Consider the following 16,750-nt stretch of genomic DNA (forward strand, 5'->3'; position numbering starts at 1 on the left):
ATGATCTTGTTTCACTAACCAGCTTAAACTTCAAATCCCATAGAAAACTTTCTTGTACTGATAATAGCTGCTAAAAAAGCAACTTCATACAGATCCTTATGCTGCAATGATGTTAAAATGGCGACCACGTTTTAGCAGAGAAATGCAGTTTGTAGAGCACATTCCTACAGGTATACTTGGAAACGCAGGGTACTCAAGGCAAGGACAAATCTGTTGCATAAATAACAACTTAGAATACTTACGCTTTCTTCCTGTGCTCAAGATACCTGAGCATGATGAGACAAATTACAGCAACTCCAGCTACTACAAGAAAAGGAAAATAAATAGCATGTGACTCTAAGAATTGTTAAGGCCTAGGTAAAATATTAAGGCCTAGATGAAATGTTAAGGCCTGCCTACTAGGTAAAATGTTATGGCCTAGGTAAAAGTTACTTGGTTAGCCTGCCATTATAAGGTGACTTTTTGTTTTTGTTGTTACTAGGAAACTTTCTAATGCCAAGATTGATTACATATTCTATTATGTTCCGTGCCTTTGGAAACCAATTACAATAAAGGTCAATAGAAACGTTTGTATAGTTATCTACAATAAGGTTGGACCCAAACCAACCACTCAACAGCACTCCCTGCACTGTGTATAAGCATTTATGGTATAAGCTGCCTGTGGGATAGACCCTAACATAAGAGAGACACTTGGAGAAACGATTTCCCAAACCTTGGCCGGTATTGATATCCTACTTGGCAGAAAGAGACATGTATGTATTTAACTGGCATCCTGGTTAGCAAGTTAAGACATGAATGTTAGACAAGGCAAGTCCTCTGCCTGCCACAGTTGAATACTCCAACCAATGGGAGCAGGATAATTTTACAACAAAGACATGTTCCTAAATAAATCCCCTATGCCTAAATCCTGATTGGTGAAATAACTTGGCACAGATGTTTGTGGATTTGGAGCTTTAAAACCCTGTAGGATCTTAACTTGGGTCATGGTTCAGTTCCTGAATCTGTACCATGGTCCTGATCGACTAGTCTTTGGGTATATGCTCAATAAATGACCCCTGTCTGACTGAGATCAGTGTTTGTGTGGTTTGTGAGGCAATTACTGGACCCCGTCGAGAATGACTGCCAAGACTCAAAATCTAAGCAGAGGAAATAAGTCAGTTCTAGATTTAGATTCCGTCTAGACTCCTTATCCTCTAAATCCAGTTCCCCGGGATCACAGACCACAGTAAGGAGGAGGATGTGCCTGGTTTGATTTTAGAAATTATCAAAAGCAGACTTACGATAGTACATCATCTTAAGCACACGTTGCTACCAGGCTACTTCTAAGCAGACATATATATTATGAAATAATATAAGTTAACAAAGGGTAATACATAAATGACCAGGTTTTTCTAAGTTAGTTAATTTTAAGTTTAAAAACTATACAAGCCAAAAAAAAAAAATTTAAGCAGTCAGAATTTTGAGATACTTACTTGATGTAATAACAATCAAAGCATTAATCCATGCATCTAAAGAAAAAAGAGGTCAAACATTACATTTAGAAGTCTCTAGATCAGTTCAGATAATCCACACTTAAAAGAACACAGTGACTAATGTACTCAAGTCATTTATACCAAAGAATATTTATAAGCCCATTTCCAGGTTTGGGGTCCAACTTGCGAAATTCAATTTTCAGTATTATTTCTTTTCTTACTCCACCAGTTTATTTAGTAAAGGTTATTACAGAACAAGTAGGATTCACCGAATAGAGGAAAATCATTACACAATATACTATCTTCTTGTATTTGGTTTGGTTCAGTATGCATTCTACAATTTCTTATAATTTCAAAAAGAAATCCATTTTCCCCAAAAAGTGAATCTGTACAATGTTATAAATAAGTTTGAGTAAATTAAACATAATATTTGCAGTTCTTACAAATAATTATCTTATCAGGGCCCTGTTTTCCTTCCATCATCATGTTTTCCCTCATCCCACCCCACCCCCGCCTTCCAAATGAAAACATAATCCTAAATACCAAAGACCTTCCCTTCTCAAAGTATAACCCAAGAGGTGGAGATAGAGCTCAGTAGCAGAGCATTTAAGTGGCATGCTCAAGAAATGTCTGCATACATTGATAAGTTGTGCAGAGGAATTTAAAGAATCATAATTGACTGGCTGGGTGTGCTGGTTTTGTTTCTGTTGATGAGATAAAATATTCTGGCCAAAAGCAACATAGGGAATAAAAGACTTTGTCTGGGTTATAGTTCACTCAGGGAAGTCAAGGCAAGAATTTGAAGGCAGGCCTGTCAGCTATTCTGTGGTACATTACCTTTAACCAGGAAACTCTCAGCTAAAGGAAATACAGCAGAAACCATGAAGAAAGGTTATTGCTGGCTTGATAGAAGGTTCATGCTTAGCTAACATTGTTTTGTTATCTTTTTTTTTTTTTTTTTTTTTTTTTGAACTAGCTCTGTAGACCAGGCTGTCCTCAAACTTACAGAGATTCAGGAATTAGGGTTTGGCCTCAAATTTACAGAGATTCACCTGCCTCTGCCTCCAGAATGCTGGGACTAAAGGCGTGCACTACCACTGCTTGACTTCAGCTAACTTTCTTTAACAGTTTAGAACCATCTGCCTAGGGAAAGGTTCTGTCCAGAGCGGGCTGAGCTCACCTACAGAAGTCAACAATCAAGGCAACACCCTTTCCCCATGCCTGGAGGCCAGTCTTGATGTAGGCAGATCTAAATTGACACTGCCTTTTCAGATGACTCTAGGCTGTATCAGATTAACAGTTGATGCTAATTAGAGAACATTAAATTCTACAAAACCTTAAATTTTGGAAGTATTTATGTCTAGCAATGAATTTGATCCTAAAGTTGCATCATTTTTATTAGATGGCTGTCAGACGAAGAATGAAACGTTAGCTTTCATTCTGGTATTCCCAGTTATCACATGTTTAACAGTTTAAGAAAGCTCAGGTTCTGCTGGCATAGTGATACATAACGACCACAAAACTGGATGCTAAGGCATACATAGACAGTTCCCAGACTGTAATGGTTTGGCCAAACAATTTTCATTTTACATTGGTATGATACTGATGCGTATTCAGCAGAAGCCAGTGTTGAACTTTGAGTTTTGACCTTTGTCTGGATTAGCAATATGCCATAAGGCTGTATCTTAGATTTTTGGCAGCATTGGCAAGCCTCTTTTCCTACAGAGCCAGGATCACATGAGTGAAATCAGAACTCTGACCATGTTACCGTCTCTGACAATCTTCAGATAGATATGCTAAGTGCATTTTCAACTGAAGATATTCAATTTGCCATAGGTTTATCAGACATAATTTTCCATGTATATAGAGACACAATTGTATAAAATAATAAGCCAAAAGTAATTTTTAAGAAGAGTAATGCTTACTAATCTAGTCTAATAAAATGTAGCAGAGTTTTGTTTTATCTTAAGTTAGTAAATTTCACTGAATTTTAACTGTTGTAACTATACTTGGTTTTGCTTAATGTATATTATATAAACTGAAGCCTACATAAATTATGTTAAACCAATCTTTCACAGAAAAAAATCCAACTTATAGTACTTTAAGGTCTGTGTACATCAGACACTGGAGGCAGGTTGTGTTTACTTTAACAGCAGCTGACTAACTTTCCTATTATTAAGACCTTCTATGAAACTGTCCTTACCTACATATCACTCTACATGGTAGGACTTACATTTGTCATGGTGTCAGCCCAAAATTCATAATCCTAAATGTCAACTGTCACTACTGACAAGATACGTTGTTTCTTTAACTGCTAGTAACTGAAATGTATGGTATTTTTATGTAAACGTTAAGGTGTCATATTTCAGGGATGCAAATAATTGAAATAATTACCTAATTCTTGGCCAAATATTCCTTCACGGGGACTAGGATATCCTAGAGAAAGAAAAAAAAAGAAAGAAAAATGAGTCAAGTAATATAAAACAAAAAGATATAAAAGTCAAAATCCTTTAAATTCCTGTTCATTTTCACCCATGTGTAAAGACTTCTAAACTTTCATTTTCCTTAAATATCTCATTAATATTTCCTATTTTGAGTAGCATCATAAAATCCTATAGTTTCATGTGTTCATTGTTAGCTTTCTTCCTGTCCACTAGTACTCCCTATAGTGACTATATTATATAGTGGTATACACAGTTCCTTTTTAGTATATCCTTAAATTAGTCTGTAAATTTCATGAGATTCTAATTAAAATGAAAGATACTGAGTCGGCTCAATAAATACTTTAGTTATTAACCTGAAGTGGAAGAAAACTTCCTCAACAAAATAAATCCCATATAAGAATAAGTCGCAGTTAATTTTATCAATAATGAAAAACTGAAAACTTTCCCTCTAAAATCAGGGACAAAATTGGGTTTGCCACTTATAGTCAATATGGCACTGAAATCTAACCAACGCAATCAGGTAAGAAAGACAAAGAAAACAATTACACGTTAGAGAGGAATACATAAAAATGTATGTTTGACAATGATGTGATCTTGTGCTGTTGGAGTTGAATCCAGGCTTAAACATGGTTGCCTATCACTGTACTACCTTGCTATAGCCCAGCATGACATGCGCATTTGTGTAGACAATCTTCCATAAAACTAATGATTCAGCAAAGTTGCAGAATACAAAACCAACACACCAAGAACAATGACTACTTTGAAAAGGAAATGATGACAACTATATTTGAAATAGCATTTAAAAAGGTAAAATCTAAAAATAATCCCAAGGCGGTAAAAGTCTTACATGGAGAAATCTACAAACCTTTTCTGTAAAAGATTAAAAAGGTAAGTACATGGAAACTCATGATTATGATTTGCATACAAGCATCCCCCAAGAGCGCATGTATTGAAGACATGGTACTTAAATGATGGACCCAGTCATTGAAAAATGGTGGCATTTTGTGGACTCTGGTTTAAATGAATGGAGGCCATTGCTAGATATATAACTTGATGGCAGCATTAGTAGTGGTAGTGACTAAGAAGTGGGCCCAGCTGGAGGATATAGGCATGCCTCTGAAGGTTATACATGGTCTATTTCCCTCTGGTCTCTAGCTGTTAGATAAGTAGACTCCTCTGCCACACACGCTGTGCTAAAACAGAACACACTTCTGTGTTAACAGCACTTCTGAAACAGTGAAAATATATCTTTTTCCTTTTAAATTGTTTTTCATAGTGTTCTAACATAACAACAACAAAAAACTCCAATACAGATATTCTGTGTTTGCTAGACAAGAAATATTTACTTATTTATTTAATACTTATAAAATTATTTAATACTCAAAGCAGTTTACAGAGTCAATGTAAGCCCTATTAAAATTGTGATGATGTTTCCTTTCTGAAGAAGTAGGAAAATCTATCCTAAATCAGCATAAAATCTGAAGAACACAAACTTGAGAGAATTTATACTTCTTGGTTTCAAAGTGTAGTGAGATATATTAATTAAAGCAGTATGATATTGAGATAAAGATAGGTATTACAGACCTATGGAATGGAATAGAACTCAAAAAATAAACTCATGTACACATTTAAGGTGATTTTAAACAAGGATACACAAGAACAGTCATTGGGAAAGGGTAGTCTCTTCACCAGTTTGTGTTGGGAAATTAGGTATTTTCAGCTAAAAGAATGAGGCTAAAGCTTTAAAATTAAAAAAAAAAAACCTTAGATTGATCCAATTATTAAAGAGGATATCTAAAACTATAAAACTTTTAGAAGAAAATATGGGGAAAAACTTTATGATTTTAGGTCTGACTGATATCTTGAGTGTGACACTAAGTATAGGCAACAGTAAGAACAAAGCAGATTAATTGAATTTCATCAAAATGAAAAGTTTTGTGCACTAAAGGACACTAACAGAGTGAAAAAGCAATGCACAGAATAAGAGGAAATATTTGTAGATCGCATATTTGATAAGCTATTTATAGAATATAACTCTCAAAACTTACTAACAGCATGCCAAAATGGAAAAGCCCAAGGACTTGAATAGATATTTCTCAAAAGAAGATACATAGATGACCAACAAGCTCGTGGTAAGATGTTAAATACTTTACTAGTATTAGGGAAATAAAAGTAAAACCCAATGATACTAACCACATCTACTAACTTGGCACTATGGCTTGAATGTTTGTTTTCATCAAAACCCATGCAGAAATTCCTGCCAACATAAGGGTATTGAGAGGATGAGAGCACAGATGTGCCATTGTCTAGGGACCGGGTTCACTATGGCATGATGAATTCTGCCATGTTGCACAGACTTCCCTACCACTTGTTTCCCTTCTGTCATGTTATGCTGTCGTGAGAAGACGTTTTCCAAATAGCAGCACTTTGAAATTACATATCTCCCTCAATCCAGAACTCTGAGAGGGCAGTTTCTGTCCATCAAAAACCATCATCTGTGGTATTCTGTTACAGCGACACAAAATAAACAGGTGGATCTTGTTACAAAACCAAAATAAAATGAAACAAGAAACCAGCACAACTAACAGTGAAGATGTAGGAAACCTGGAGCTTTTGTTCACTGCTAGTGAGAGTATAAAGTATGCAGCTGCTGTGGAAGGCTGCACAACATTTCTTCAAAAAATGAAGTTGAATCACCTAAAGACCTGGAAGTTCTGCTCCAGGATGTACACTAGAAGAATTAAAAGTGGAAGCTTTGAACAGGTGTCTAACTCCATGTTCAAAACAACACTGTACAGAATGGCTAGGAGGTGTCCATAACCAACCTTAGTTTATCAACAGATGAACAAACACGCAAATGGTGGCAATATACGTGCATAGTGGAGTATTATTCAGGCATGGAAGAGAGTTCTAGCACCAGATGAAAGTTACATGGATTGCAAAACAGTTTTAAAGGGATTTAGCTATATGAAGTAAGCAAGACACAAAAGGACAAATGCTATAGGATGTAGCTGTAGGAAGTACTTAGGACAGACAACATTATAAGGGGAAGCAAGGAGAGCAGTGTTCAGGCAGGTGCTGGGAGCCAGAGGGAAGGGAAGTCATTGTTTAACAGTGGAAATCCCAGTTAAGGATAACGAATGGGAATTGGTTTCATTAAAATGTCAGGGTGTGTAATGCCAAAGAATTGTGTGCTTAAATTGTAAAATTAGCAAAATGATCTATAAATTTAAAAAAAATGTCAAATATTAAAAAAATAAAAGTACTGTAGTTAAAAAAGAAAAGACAAATCTGACACAAGTTCAAAGGAGAAAGAGGGCCATAATACCTGTGACTTTATGCACAATGGAAAGGGGGCAAACTGTCTTCTCCTCAGCTGAAGAAGCTCTGCTTATAGTTCCCCCACATTAGCCCTTCTTAGTCCTTAAATGGAAACGAGGGAGGGAGGAACCCTGTTACCTCTCCCTGCAGACATCACCATGTGTTTCAAATGTACCAACAATCTTGGACAACAAACTCAGATGTATGTCTGAGACTATGTAATTCCCACCAGGGAAACACCAAAAGCTTTTTATTTAAAAAATTATTTTTATTTCTTAATTCATGTATGTCTACATGAACGTGTGTGTGTGTGTGTGTGTGTGTGTGTGTGTGTGGTGTGCATGTGTGTGCCATGTGTATCCAGGTACCCTAGAAGACCAGACAAGGGTGTTATTTCTCCTGAAGTTGGAGTTACAGGTGGTTGTGAGCCACTCTACATGGGTACTGAGAATCAACCTGGGGTCCTGTATCAGAGAAAGACTTGCGTTTGCTTTTAACCACTGAAGTATCTCTCCATTCCATCCTTACCTAAAGCTTTTTATGTAACATACAACTCGTAGACATTGGTGGAACAATTAATAAATAGTCACCCAATCATGTAAAATTCCTGGACACACATGACCACTAGGAGAATAGTAAAGTATGATATATAATATGCAACTATTATGAGACTAAATCTAAATAAATCTCAATCTAACACATTAAGTGGAAGGAAAAAAAATCAATGAGAAATATTCAGTTTGATACAAGTTTTGCTTTAAAAAAATATGGACTGAGGAGATAAGCACAGGGGTTAAACACTTGGTACATAAGAGTGATGATTGGAAGTTTTTATTCCCAGAAACCTCCATAAATATACGCAATTTACCTGTATTTCTAGCCTTGGAGGCTAGCTGTATTTGTGAGCTCTGGGTTTGACTGAGACATCCTGTCACAGTGAATAAGGTGGAAGAGAAATAGAAAATGGTCCCCAGTATCAACTTTACACTTTCACAAGCACATGCATATACCCACACTTGCATTCAAGTACATAACACGGACACAAACACACACACCACAAAAAGAATAAGGTTAAAAAAAAAGAAAGAAAAAATAAAGTGAGGTTCATGTACAAAAACAAATAAAAGGCAACCCTAAAAATATTATTAGTAATCAACCTTGGCAACATTATTTATATAATTTAAATGTATAAAAATAAATGTATATCCAGCAGTATAGAAACCTAAAACTTATTAGTATAAGTAAAAATAGTAGAAAAGCATTCATTTTACATTAAAAGTTTATAAACTTTTAATAATAGTTTTTATTTAAAAACCTGTTAAATCCAAATCAACAAAACATTTTAGAAAAATGAGAAAAATTCAACTTTTTTTTTTAAATTAAGAAATGAAATTAAAATGACACCATTTTCACCTATATCCTATGGAACTTTTAACTACATCAGTTAAGATAAAGAACTGTCAAACCTGGATAGTTGTAAACTGGATGTTTGGTGGGATGAATAGGCTTAGGACCTAGAAAAATAAATTGAGTCTATCAATTCATTTGACTTATTAATATAAAATTATGGATTTAATTCTAGCATTAAAATTTTCAAAAAGATTACCTATCAAAGGAAAAAATATACATACTTCCTGTTCTTTATAATTCTATGTCTAGGGAATGTTTGATCTACATATATAACTGCACAGACATGTGTACAAGAATGTTCATTATAGCTTTGTATTTTACAAATACAAATCCTATATGGTAACTAAAAATAAATTATAAAAAGAATGTATTCAAAGTAAGCATGACTCCTAACAAGTCAGATACCATACAAACAGCATCATAATCTCTCTACGTTTCACACACCATCAGACCTACCACAACACCACAAGTACAGGCTGCTACACACATGAGACCTACCACAACACCACCAGTACAGGCTGCTACTGTTGCTTTCCAATGCATATCTTTTCTAATGGACAATAAAAAGTGACTGACAATTCTACCAAGGTTTTTTTTTATTATTATTTACAAAAGGATTCATCTAGTTTTTTTTATTACTTTTTTCTCACATGCCTTGTCTTTCAAAGAAGAAACTAAATTATTGTTTTATAGATTTTTTTATCAGGTGCTTAATTCTTTCAAAAATTCCTTTCAACAGATACTCAACTAACATACAGAAAGGAGCTACCGAGAGGTATCAGGATCTTGTAGAAATTATAAAAATATATTCCAGGGGCTAGGCACTGTGATACACACGCCTCTAATGTCAACACTTGGGAGCCAGGAAGATCTGTGTGATTTTCAGGCCAGCCTGTTCTCCATAGCCTGTTATAGTACATAGTGAAACTCTTGTCTCAAGCAAAGAAAGAAAAGAAAAAAGGCATTCTAATAATTACTGGGTGAGCATATCCATGAGAACTCTCAATTCTCTCCATCCTTTAAAATGTTAAGGACTTAGAATATATTTTAAATAAGTTAGATCCAGTAATTGAGATTTTCTTGAGTTCAATATCCTTGTAAGAGCAACAGAAACCCAAAGCTCATAGAAATGAATTCAGTTTGGTTAGGCAAAGTCAAGCTGCGATCCTGTGTACAGTCTTCCCTGCCTAATGCTCTTTCCCCTGTCTGGCTGGTGCTGCCTTTAAGTGGAACCATGGTGAGGAGCACTGAAGTAGAAATAATGGCTCCTCCCATTAGAGCAACTTCTCCAGCAGCTGATTAGGTATCGCCAAAAACCCTTCTATTTCATTTCAGTAATAGAGACTTCCTAGCTCTCAGTTGCTAAGAAATTTAGTTTCTGCTGTTAAAGCTAGCTGGAAAAGACAAAAATAACAAACAAATAAAAATTTTAAGTAGGTAATGGGAGTGGGAAGGAAATGGAAAATGCAGGTCTTGTTCTGGAGGCAGCAAAAATGTCTGTTTATATGCACTACTTAAAAAGAACTGAAAAGCTGGGTGGGCATGCTGCATGCCTGTAATTCTAGTAATGAAGAGATTAAAGGAGTGTTGTGACTGAGGCCAGTTTGGGCTACAAAGAAGACAAACAAACTGACTAACAAGACTCCCACTCCTAAACTGATTACAATTCAAAAACTAACCATCACCTAAGTCTAACATGATGAAAAGCAAAAGTGTAAGCGAATCACTTGGAAAAAAAAAAAAAAGTAGCAAAGCTTAGTACAGAAAACACACGTCAACAAACAGAAGCCTAGAACCTCCCTTTTCATTCATAGAGAAGACATGGCAGCTAACTGTAGGAGCCTCCTACATGCCAGGCACTGCGCTAAGTCCTTTAAAGGCATCCTACTTAAGTCTTGAACCCGATAAGAAAGGTACTAGATTATTTTGCACACTGAAATACACATTTAAAATCGATATAGCTTTTCTAAGTTTACATTCCTCTTCATGTGTGGAGCTATAGCAAATAAAGCAGAGTTACTGCAGCTGACAAATGAAATGGCTGCAAATATAGCCTGTCTCGCTGTACTAGTAAATATAGCCTGTCTCGCTGTACTAGTAAATGGACTGAGTGATGACTAAGTAGAAAATGTGAGAATTTAAAGGGTGTCTGAAAAAAAAATCACCAGGAATTTAAAAGATTTTTTTTTAAAGAAAATGTGAGCACCATTTTGCTAACCCTGAATAACTCAAAGTTGGAGGATTTCTACTGAGCCGGACCACACTGGAAACCACAGCAATGGAATTGAGACCACCTTTCCCCAGCATGAGCCCATGGCTTTCATTCTTGACTTAATTATATAGCAATGAAAAGGCTTCAATTTACTCTGAAAGTTTGTTGCAATTCACTTTCTATACAGAAGTATTGTTAGGAAAACTTACATCCTGCTATGCTTCATCTAACAAACTAAAGTCCCTGGGGGGTGGGGTGGGGGAACAAAATCCGACCACAATATCAGAATTTTATGTCATATATATGGCACAGGCTTGAGGCAGGTACTAAATTATTGCTTTTCAGGTATCATAACGTTTAACATCAAAGAAATAAATTTTAAAACAAGGAAAAAAAAAACACCAGAAAAATAAAAAAGAGAAATAAGACAACCTTTGTACCTTTAAGACATTTGGGGATAGATGGCTCCCAAGAGTTACTAGCACTACAGACCGCCATGCTACTGCCTTCCATGTAAAATCCCTCCAAACACTCAAACATCACTGTTGCTTGATAGGAAAAAGTTTTTCTAGCTCTTGGTATCTGTCGTCCATTTTGTAGTACTGGGAATGGACATTTTACCACTGAAAAGAGGAAAATTGCAAAGAATTTAATAAAAATCTGGTTTATTTTTCATATTAGTTTTCTGAAACTTAAAACTACAATCTAGAGTTAAAGAAACATATTTTATGTTCTAAATATATGAGCACACAGCTCCCTCAAAAGTTCACATTAATATTCAACCTATGCCAATACACAGGGTATTTTCCATTTTTGCATATTCCTTAAGAGGTAAAATGAGTCACAATCTATTAGATTAATTTATACTCTACAAAAAGGATTGTGGGAGAGGGACAAAAATGGCTAGGCTAGGCACTGTGGATATGTCAGACTACACTGCGAGGTAAAATCCAAGCAGCAGCTATGACCAGATCACGTGGGCCAGAGCTTCTATTCCTTTCAGCCCAGAGCTTCCTTTAACAATTCTTGAAGGTTGCCTAGTAAGGTTCTCAGCTTTGGTTTATATGGAAATGAGTCACTTATTTTAAGCATTTTGTCTTGAAGGGTTTCTTCTTGATGAAAGATCATAGGTTAATTATTTCATTTTAATAGACACCATTGTCTCCCAACCTCAATTAAGAGAAGCCAGCTGTTACCTCTCCTGATTGTTTACTGCTTTTGTGGTTTTTTGAAGTAGCAAACTACTAAAACCTGCCAAATTTCTCACTCTCTCTCTGTCTCTCTGTCTCAGAAACAGAGAGAGACAGAGAGGGACAGAAAGACAGAGAAAGTTCACTGAGTTTCCTAGATCTGAGATTGTTTTGAATCCAATGTTGGTAAATTTTTGTCAGTATTTATTCAAGTAATTTTCAATTATATTTTGAGATGGTGTCTTATTTTGTAAGATTGCATGTATGTAGAGTCACACCTGGCTCAAATAATTTCCCATACTGTTCTTTGCCAATTGCATTTACATTTTACTACTTAATGTTCTTCACAAGTCCGTAAGCCAATCTTCTTTAAAAAAATTCTTGATAAATGATGTTGAATTTCCACTGACCTATCTTCAGGTCAACTAATATTTTATTTAGTTATGTAATACTTATATTATTTATAATACATAAATAAATATGACTATAAATATTTAGTTACATTTAAAGTTAGGGATATTGGCGATAATTTGAATGTTGTAAAACTCACCTTTTCAAGTACAGTGGAGGTCTGAGAAAAACATATTAAGGGCACACTTATCTAACACAGTGCACACACAGAGAAGTTCCAGCACTCTCAAATCTCTCCAGGTCTGCTTGTGACACACCCTTGCTTTCCTACTTCCACAACCAGCCAACCACTAGTCTGTTTTCTATGCATATCATGTAAGTTGACCACCTGCCTTTCACTGTTTCAGTATTCACTAAGTACAAGGGATAAGGGACCCATCCACTTGTGGTTTTGCATAAACCAAAAGTTCACTCTTTTTTTCCTGGGTGTTAATTTATTATTTCTATTAGCAGTAGACATTTGTTCCTCATTTCATAAGGTGAATGTGTTTCCAGTTTGGGGTGATTGTAAATAAGGTAACCAGAATATCCTTAGACGTGTTGTTTGCATGTTTTCATTTAATGTGGGTTGCCGAGTTGTGTGGTACATGCAGTGGCTTGAATGCCAAATGGACCAGACACACTCAGTGTTTGAGCACTAGCTGGGGAAACTGTGGAACCTTTAGAAGGTGGAACCCTCTTTGGAGGAAGTGGGGCCCTGGGAGTGGACTTCAAAGTTTTATAACCCTGTTCCACTTCCTGTCTGTTCTGTTTCTTGTTCCACTAAGATTCGAGAAAAGCTAGTCACAATCCTGCCACCAAGATGCTTGTGACTATGCCCTTCTCTCCATGATGTGCTATATCCTCTTAAAGTGGAGCCAGAGTGCCACCTCTTAATTTGTTTCTTATCAGGTATTTTGTCACAGTGACAATAAAAGTAACTAATACGTAAATATATATTATCAGATATATTTATTCCAGTGTTAAGTGTATAAAAAAATTTCCAAATTTATTCTGCAAAATCCTTACTCCACTTTGCATTGTTCTTACCGGCAATGTCTCAGTTCCAACTACTTCATCTCCTTGCCAGTACCTGGTACTGCTGTGTGTGTGTGTGTGTGTGTGTGTGTGTCTGTGTGTGTGTAGTATCTCAAGGTGTATTCAGGAACAGTTTTACTCTCTTTGCCTTTTATTTCTCATAGCTTATTGTTCTGGGCAGGCCCTCCAGCAGAGTGGTGAGAGTAGATTTTATTTAGCTAGATCCTTTCTTAATTAGGAAAAAATGGAGTCTTTTACCATAGTGTTGGCTGAGGGACTTTTTTAGGACATTGTTTATCAATGAAAGGATAATTATTTTCTCACAGTTTGCTGGGCCTTATCATGAAAAGATAATGAATTCTGCCAAATAGTCTTGTTTAGTTTTGTAGTTGTTCCTCCTTTTTTTTTTTTTCCCCATCTAATAAAATGACTATACATAGGGTTAGGGATATATATAACTCTTGATGGTGAATTGCACTGATTAACTTGGTACTGAAGTGTAACCCTGAGCTACACCAGCGCGTCTTATTTGGTCATGAGAAACTTCTTATGTTCCACACAGGTTTGATCTTCTCGTGTCTTAGTGGACATTTTCGTGTTATTGTTTAAAGATATTGCTAATAAGTTTATTATAGTATTCATAATTTTTGGTCTCAGGAAAGTGCTGTCAACTACAAATTTTATTTCTCTAGAGACAAGGACTGTTTAGGTTATCATTGTTTCCAGTGAACTTGGTATCTTCAAGAAATGTCAGTTTCATTTAAGTTGTCAAATTGATGGCCATGGAACTGTGTGTGATATTTCCTTATCGTCTTCAAATGTCTGCAGGATCTTTGGTGATGCACTTCTTTTTATTCACACACACACACACAGTCTGATTATAGGTTTATCTACTTGATCCATCTTCTCTAAAACTTAGATGTTGATTTCAATTACTTTTCTTGTTCCCTTCTCCATCTTCAGCTTCATTGGTATCTGTATATTTTTATCACTTTCTTGCAACTTGCTATTCAGGGTTAATTGGCTGTTTAGATTTTACAATGGAAGGCTAGGAATAGGTCCTAGGTCCCTGGTTTACAATTTTTCTTTTTATAAAGCAAACATATTGTGCAGGAACTAATTCTTCAGGTGAACCTGGCAGATTTTGATATTCTAAGACATTTCCATTTTTATGGATTTCACATACTTTCCAATTTTCTTCTGACGTCTTTACCAATAGATTATTTAGAAGCATCTTGTATAATTTTCAAATTTTGTGGATTTCTTTACTGATTTCTACTTTCATTTCTTGAGAATAATGTACTTTCAGTTTCTAGATTTTTATATTTGTTAAAAATTCTATTAGTCACCAGGTATGGTGACATACACCTTTAGTTCCAGCACTTGACGTAGCACAGACGTAGGAGGGTCTCAGTGCTAGGCTAGCCGGGGTTACATGCTAACACCGTATATCAAAATAACAAAAACAATCAAAACAAAACAAAAATGTCTGAGTACCTAGACTGTATTTACCTTGCAGGTGTGGGTGAATAAACATTTGCTATGATTCGGTGCTATCTCTTTTTCAAGAGAAAAGCCAAGCGTCTCCATGTTTCTAGTAACTCTTCAGACTCTTAAACATTTTAGAATTAAAACAATGTAAAACCCAAACATTTTTGTCCACATTTTATAATTCTTTCAGAGAGAGGACTGCTGATTATGATCTACCCTGCCATTACCTGTAGCTAGACTGCTCCATCGTCCTGGAATACAAGAGGACACTTTCTTATCAATGTTATCCAGCCAGAATACGTTGAGTTTTTGGTTCTTTCAAACAAAAATATCCTAGCTATGGGTAGTAGCTCACATACCAGGAAATGAGAAGAGAATACCATAACTAGAATTATTTTTTAATTTAACTTAGAAGCTATGACGTTAGATTAGAACATAGTTTCATAAGAGGAGGAAGTACATATGTTTTTACTATGTTTAATTTTAGGTAGAACTATTTACAAACGAAGAAAAATGATTACCTTTACACTCCGGAGGGTTGTTACTCCAGGTGTTATGGCCAGTACAGAACAGCATGCTCGATCCAACAAGGGAAAACTTATCTGGCCCTGGGTTATGATCACAACTGTAAATTACTGCTTCGTGGTATTTGAATACACTTATATTAGTAAAGGTGTGTGTTCCATTTTTTATTTTTGGAGGTGGTAAACAATAGATCTCTTTATAAAAAGGAAAAAGGGGAAATAAAATTTAAAAGATAGTGTCTTCACTCACTACACTCTTTAAAAGTTCTATAAATTATTTTAAACAAATTCATCAGTACAAAATTTCTGTAACTTATTTATGACCTCAATTTTCATCTAGAAGAGAATTTCTGTGATAAAATCCATTACCCCAAGTTTAAACCACTAAGAAATGATCCTTTAGGACAAATATTCATTTTCCTAAGGGAAAACACAAAGTTTATTTGTGAGATCATGCTAAATTTTGTGCTACTCTATAGAAAAGATGATGATCAACTGATGAAAAACTGTGATGTAAGAAACTGAACTGAATACTGATGAGAAATGCGTGTTAAGAGACAGCTGCTTTCACTCGCTAGGCTGGTGGCTTACAGTCACACTAGCATATTATCAGTTATCATTTTTATCCTCACATTACAATAAGATTTTTGCAGAAGCTACGAAGTCTGATAATCAAGTGTATTGATTCCCAATGTCTTCCTCTAAGCCAAACATTGAAAAGATCACAACCAGAAAGCAGTGTCCCTAGCCTCACTTTCTGAAATTTCAATAAGAACATGTGAGTTTATCGTTCTTAAAAAGAAATAATTATTTTAAAACATCTCCAACATGATTAATATCGATAGATATGACCAGAGAGAAAGGGCTTTTTTGGGGGGGTACTTATCAATCTAAAATCATAATAGGGTCCCCAGGCCAAAATGGTTGAGAACTCAGAGTCTAAATTTTAAAAAGAGAATTTACTTACTTTCACAGTTTGGGGGATGGCCATTCCAGTGTGCAGTGTCATCATCTTTAAGCACACAGTGTAGAACTGACATACCAACTAAGTAATAACTAGATGAACAAAGGAAAAAAATTACTGTTTTCTTTGGTAGCTGGTAAGATACGCACAATAAGGAAGGACAGTTTTAAATAGTTTTTTTTTTCCCTTAATATAGTAATTTGAGGGATAGGTTTTTAAGTTATAATGAAAGTATTAAACAATTGAAATAAAGTTTAATCGGATGAACAGCTTGTCTGTGAACACACACTGCGG

At 35.5% G+C, this 16,750-nt stretch overlaps 1 protein-coding gene across 7 annotated transcripts in view; it reads right to left on the minus strand.

The window, feature by feature from the left end:
• Positions 1-16,750, minus strand: part of Cd46 (CD46 molecule) — a 38,208-nt gene that overhangs the window by 14,500 nt on the left and 6,958 nt on the right. For 6 of the 7 annotated variants that reach the window (XM_076941668.1, XM_034513162.2, XM_076941665.1 and 3 more), the window contains 7 exons: positions 16,460-16,548; positions 15,490-15,687; positions 11,300-11,482; positions 8,704-8,751; positions 3,867-3,908; positions 1,473-1,508; positions 243-303 (listed from right to left, as the gene is read on the minus strand). In XM_076941668.1, coding sequence (XP_076797783.1) covers positions 243-303; positions 1,473-1,508; positions 3,867-3,908; positions 8,704-8,751; positions 11,300-11,482; positions 15,490-15,687; positions 16,460-16,548 — 657 coding nt within the window. The remainder of the gene's footprint in view (positions 1-242; positions 304-1,472; positions 1,509-3,866; positions 3,909-8,703; positions 8,752-11,299; positions 11,483-15,489; positions 15,688-16,459; positions 16,549-16,750) is intronic. The other variant, XM_076941667.1, reaches the window with a different exon arrangement.

Source organism: Arvicanthis niloticus, chromosome 10, assembly GCF_011762505.2.
Source record: "Arvicanthis niloticus isolate mArvNil1 chromosome 10, mArvNil1.pat.X, whole genome shotgun sequence".
NCBI classification, from domain to species: Eukaryota; Metazoa; Chordata; class Mammalia; order Rodentia; family Muridae; genus Arvicanthis; species Arvicanthis niloticus.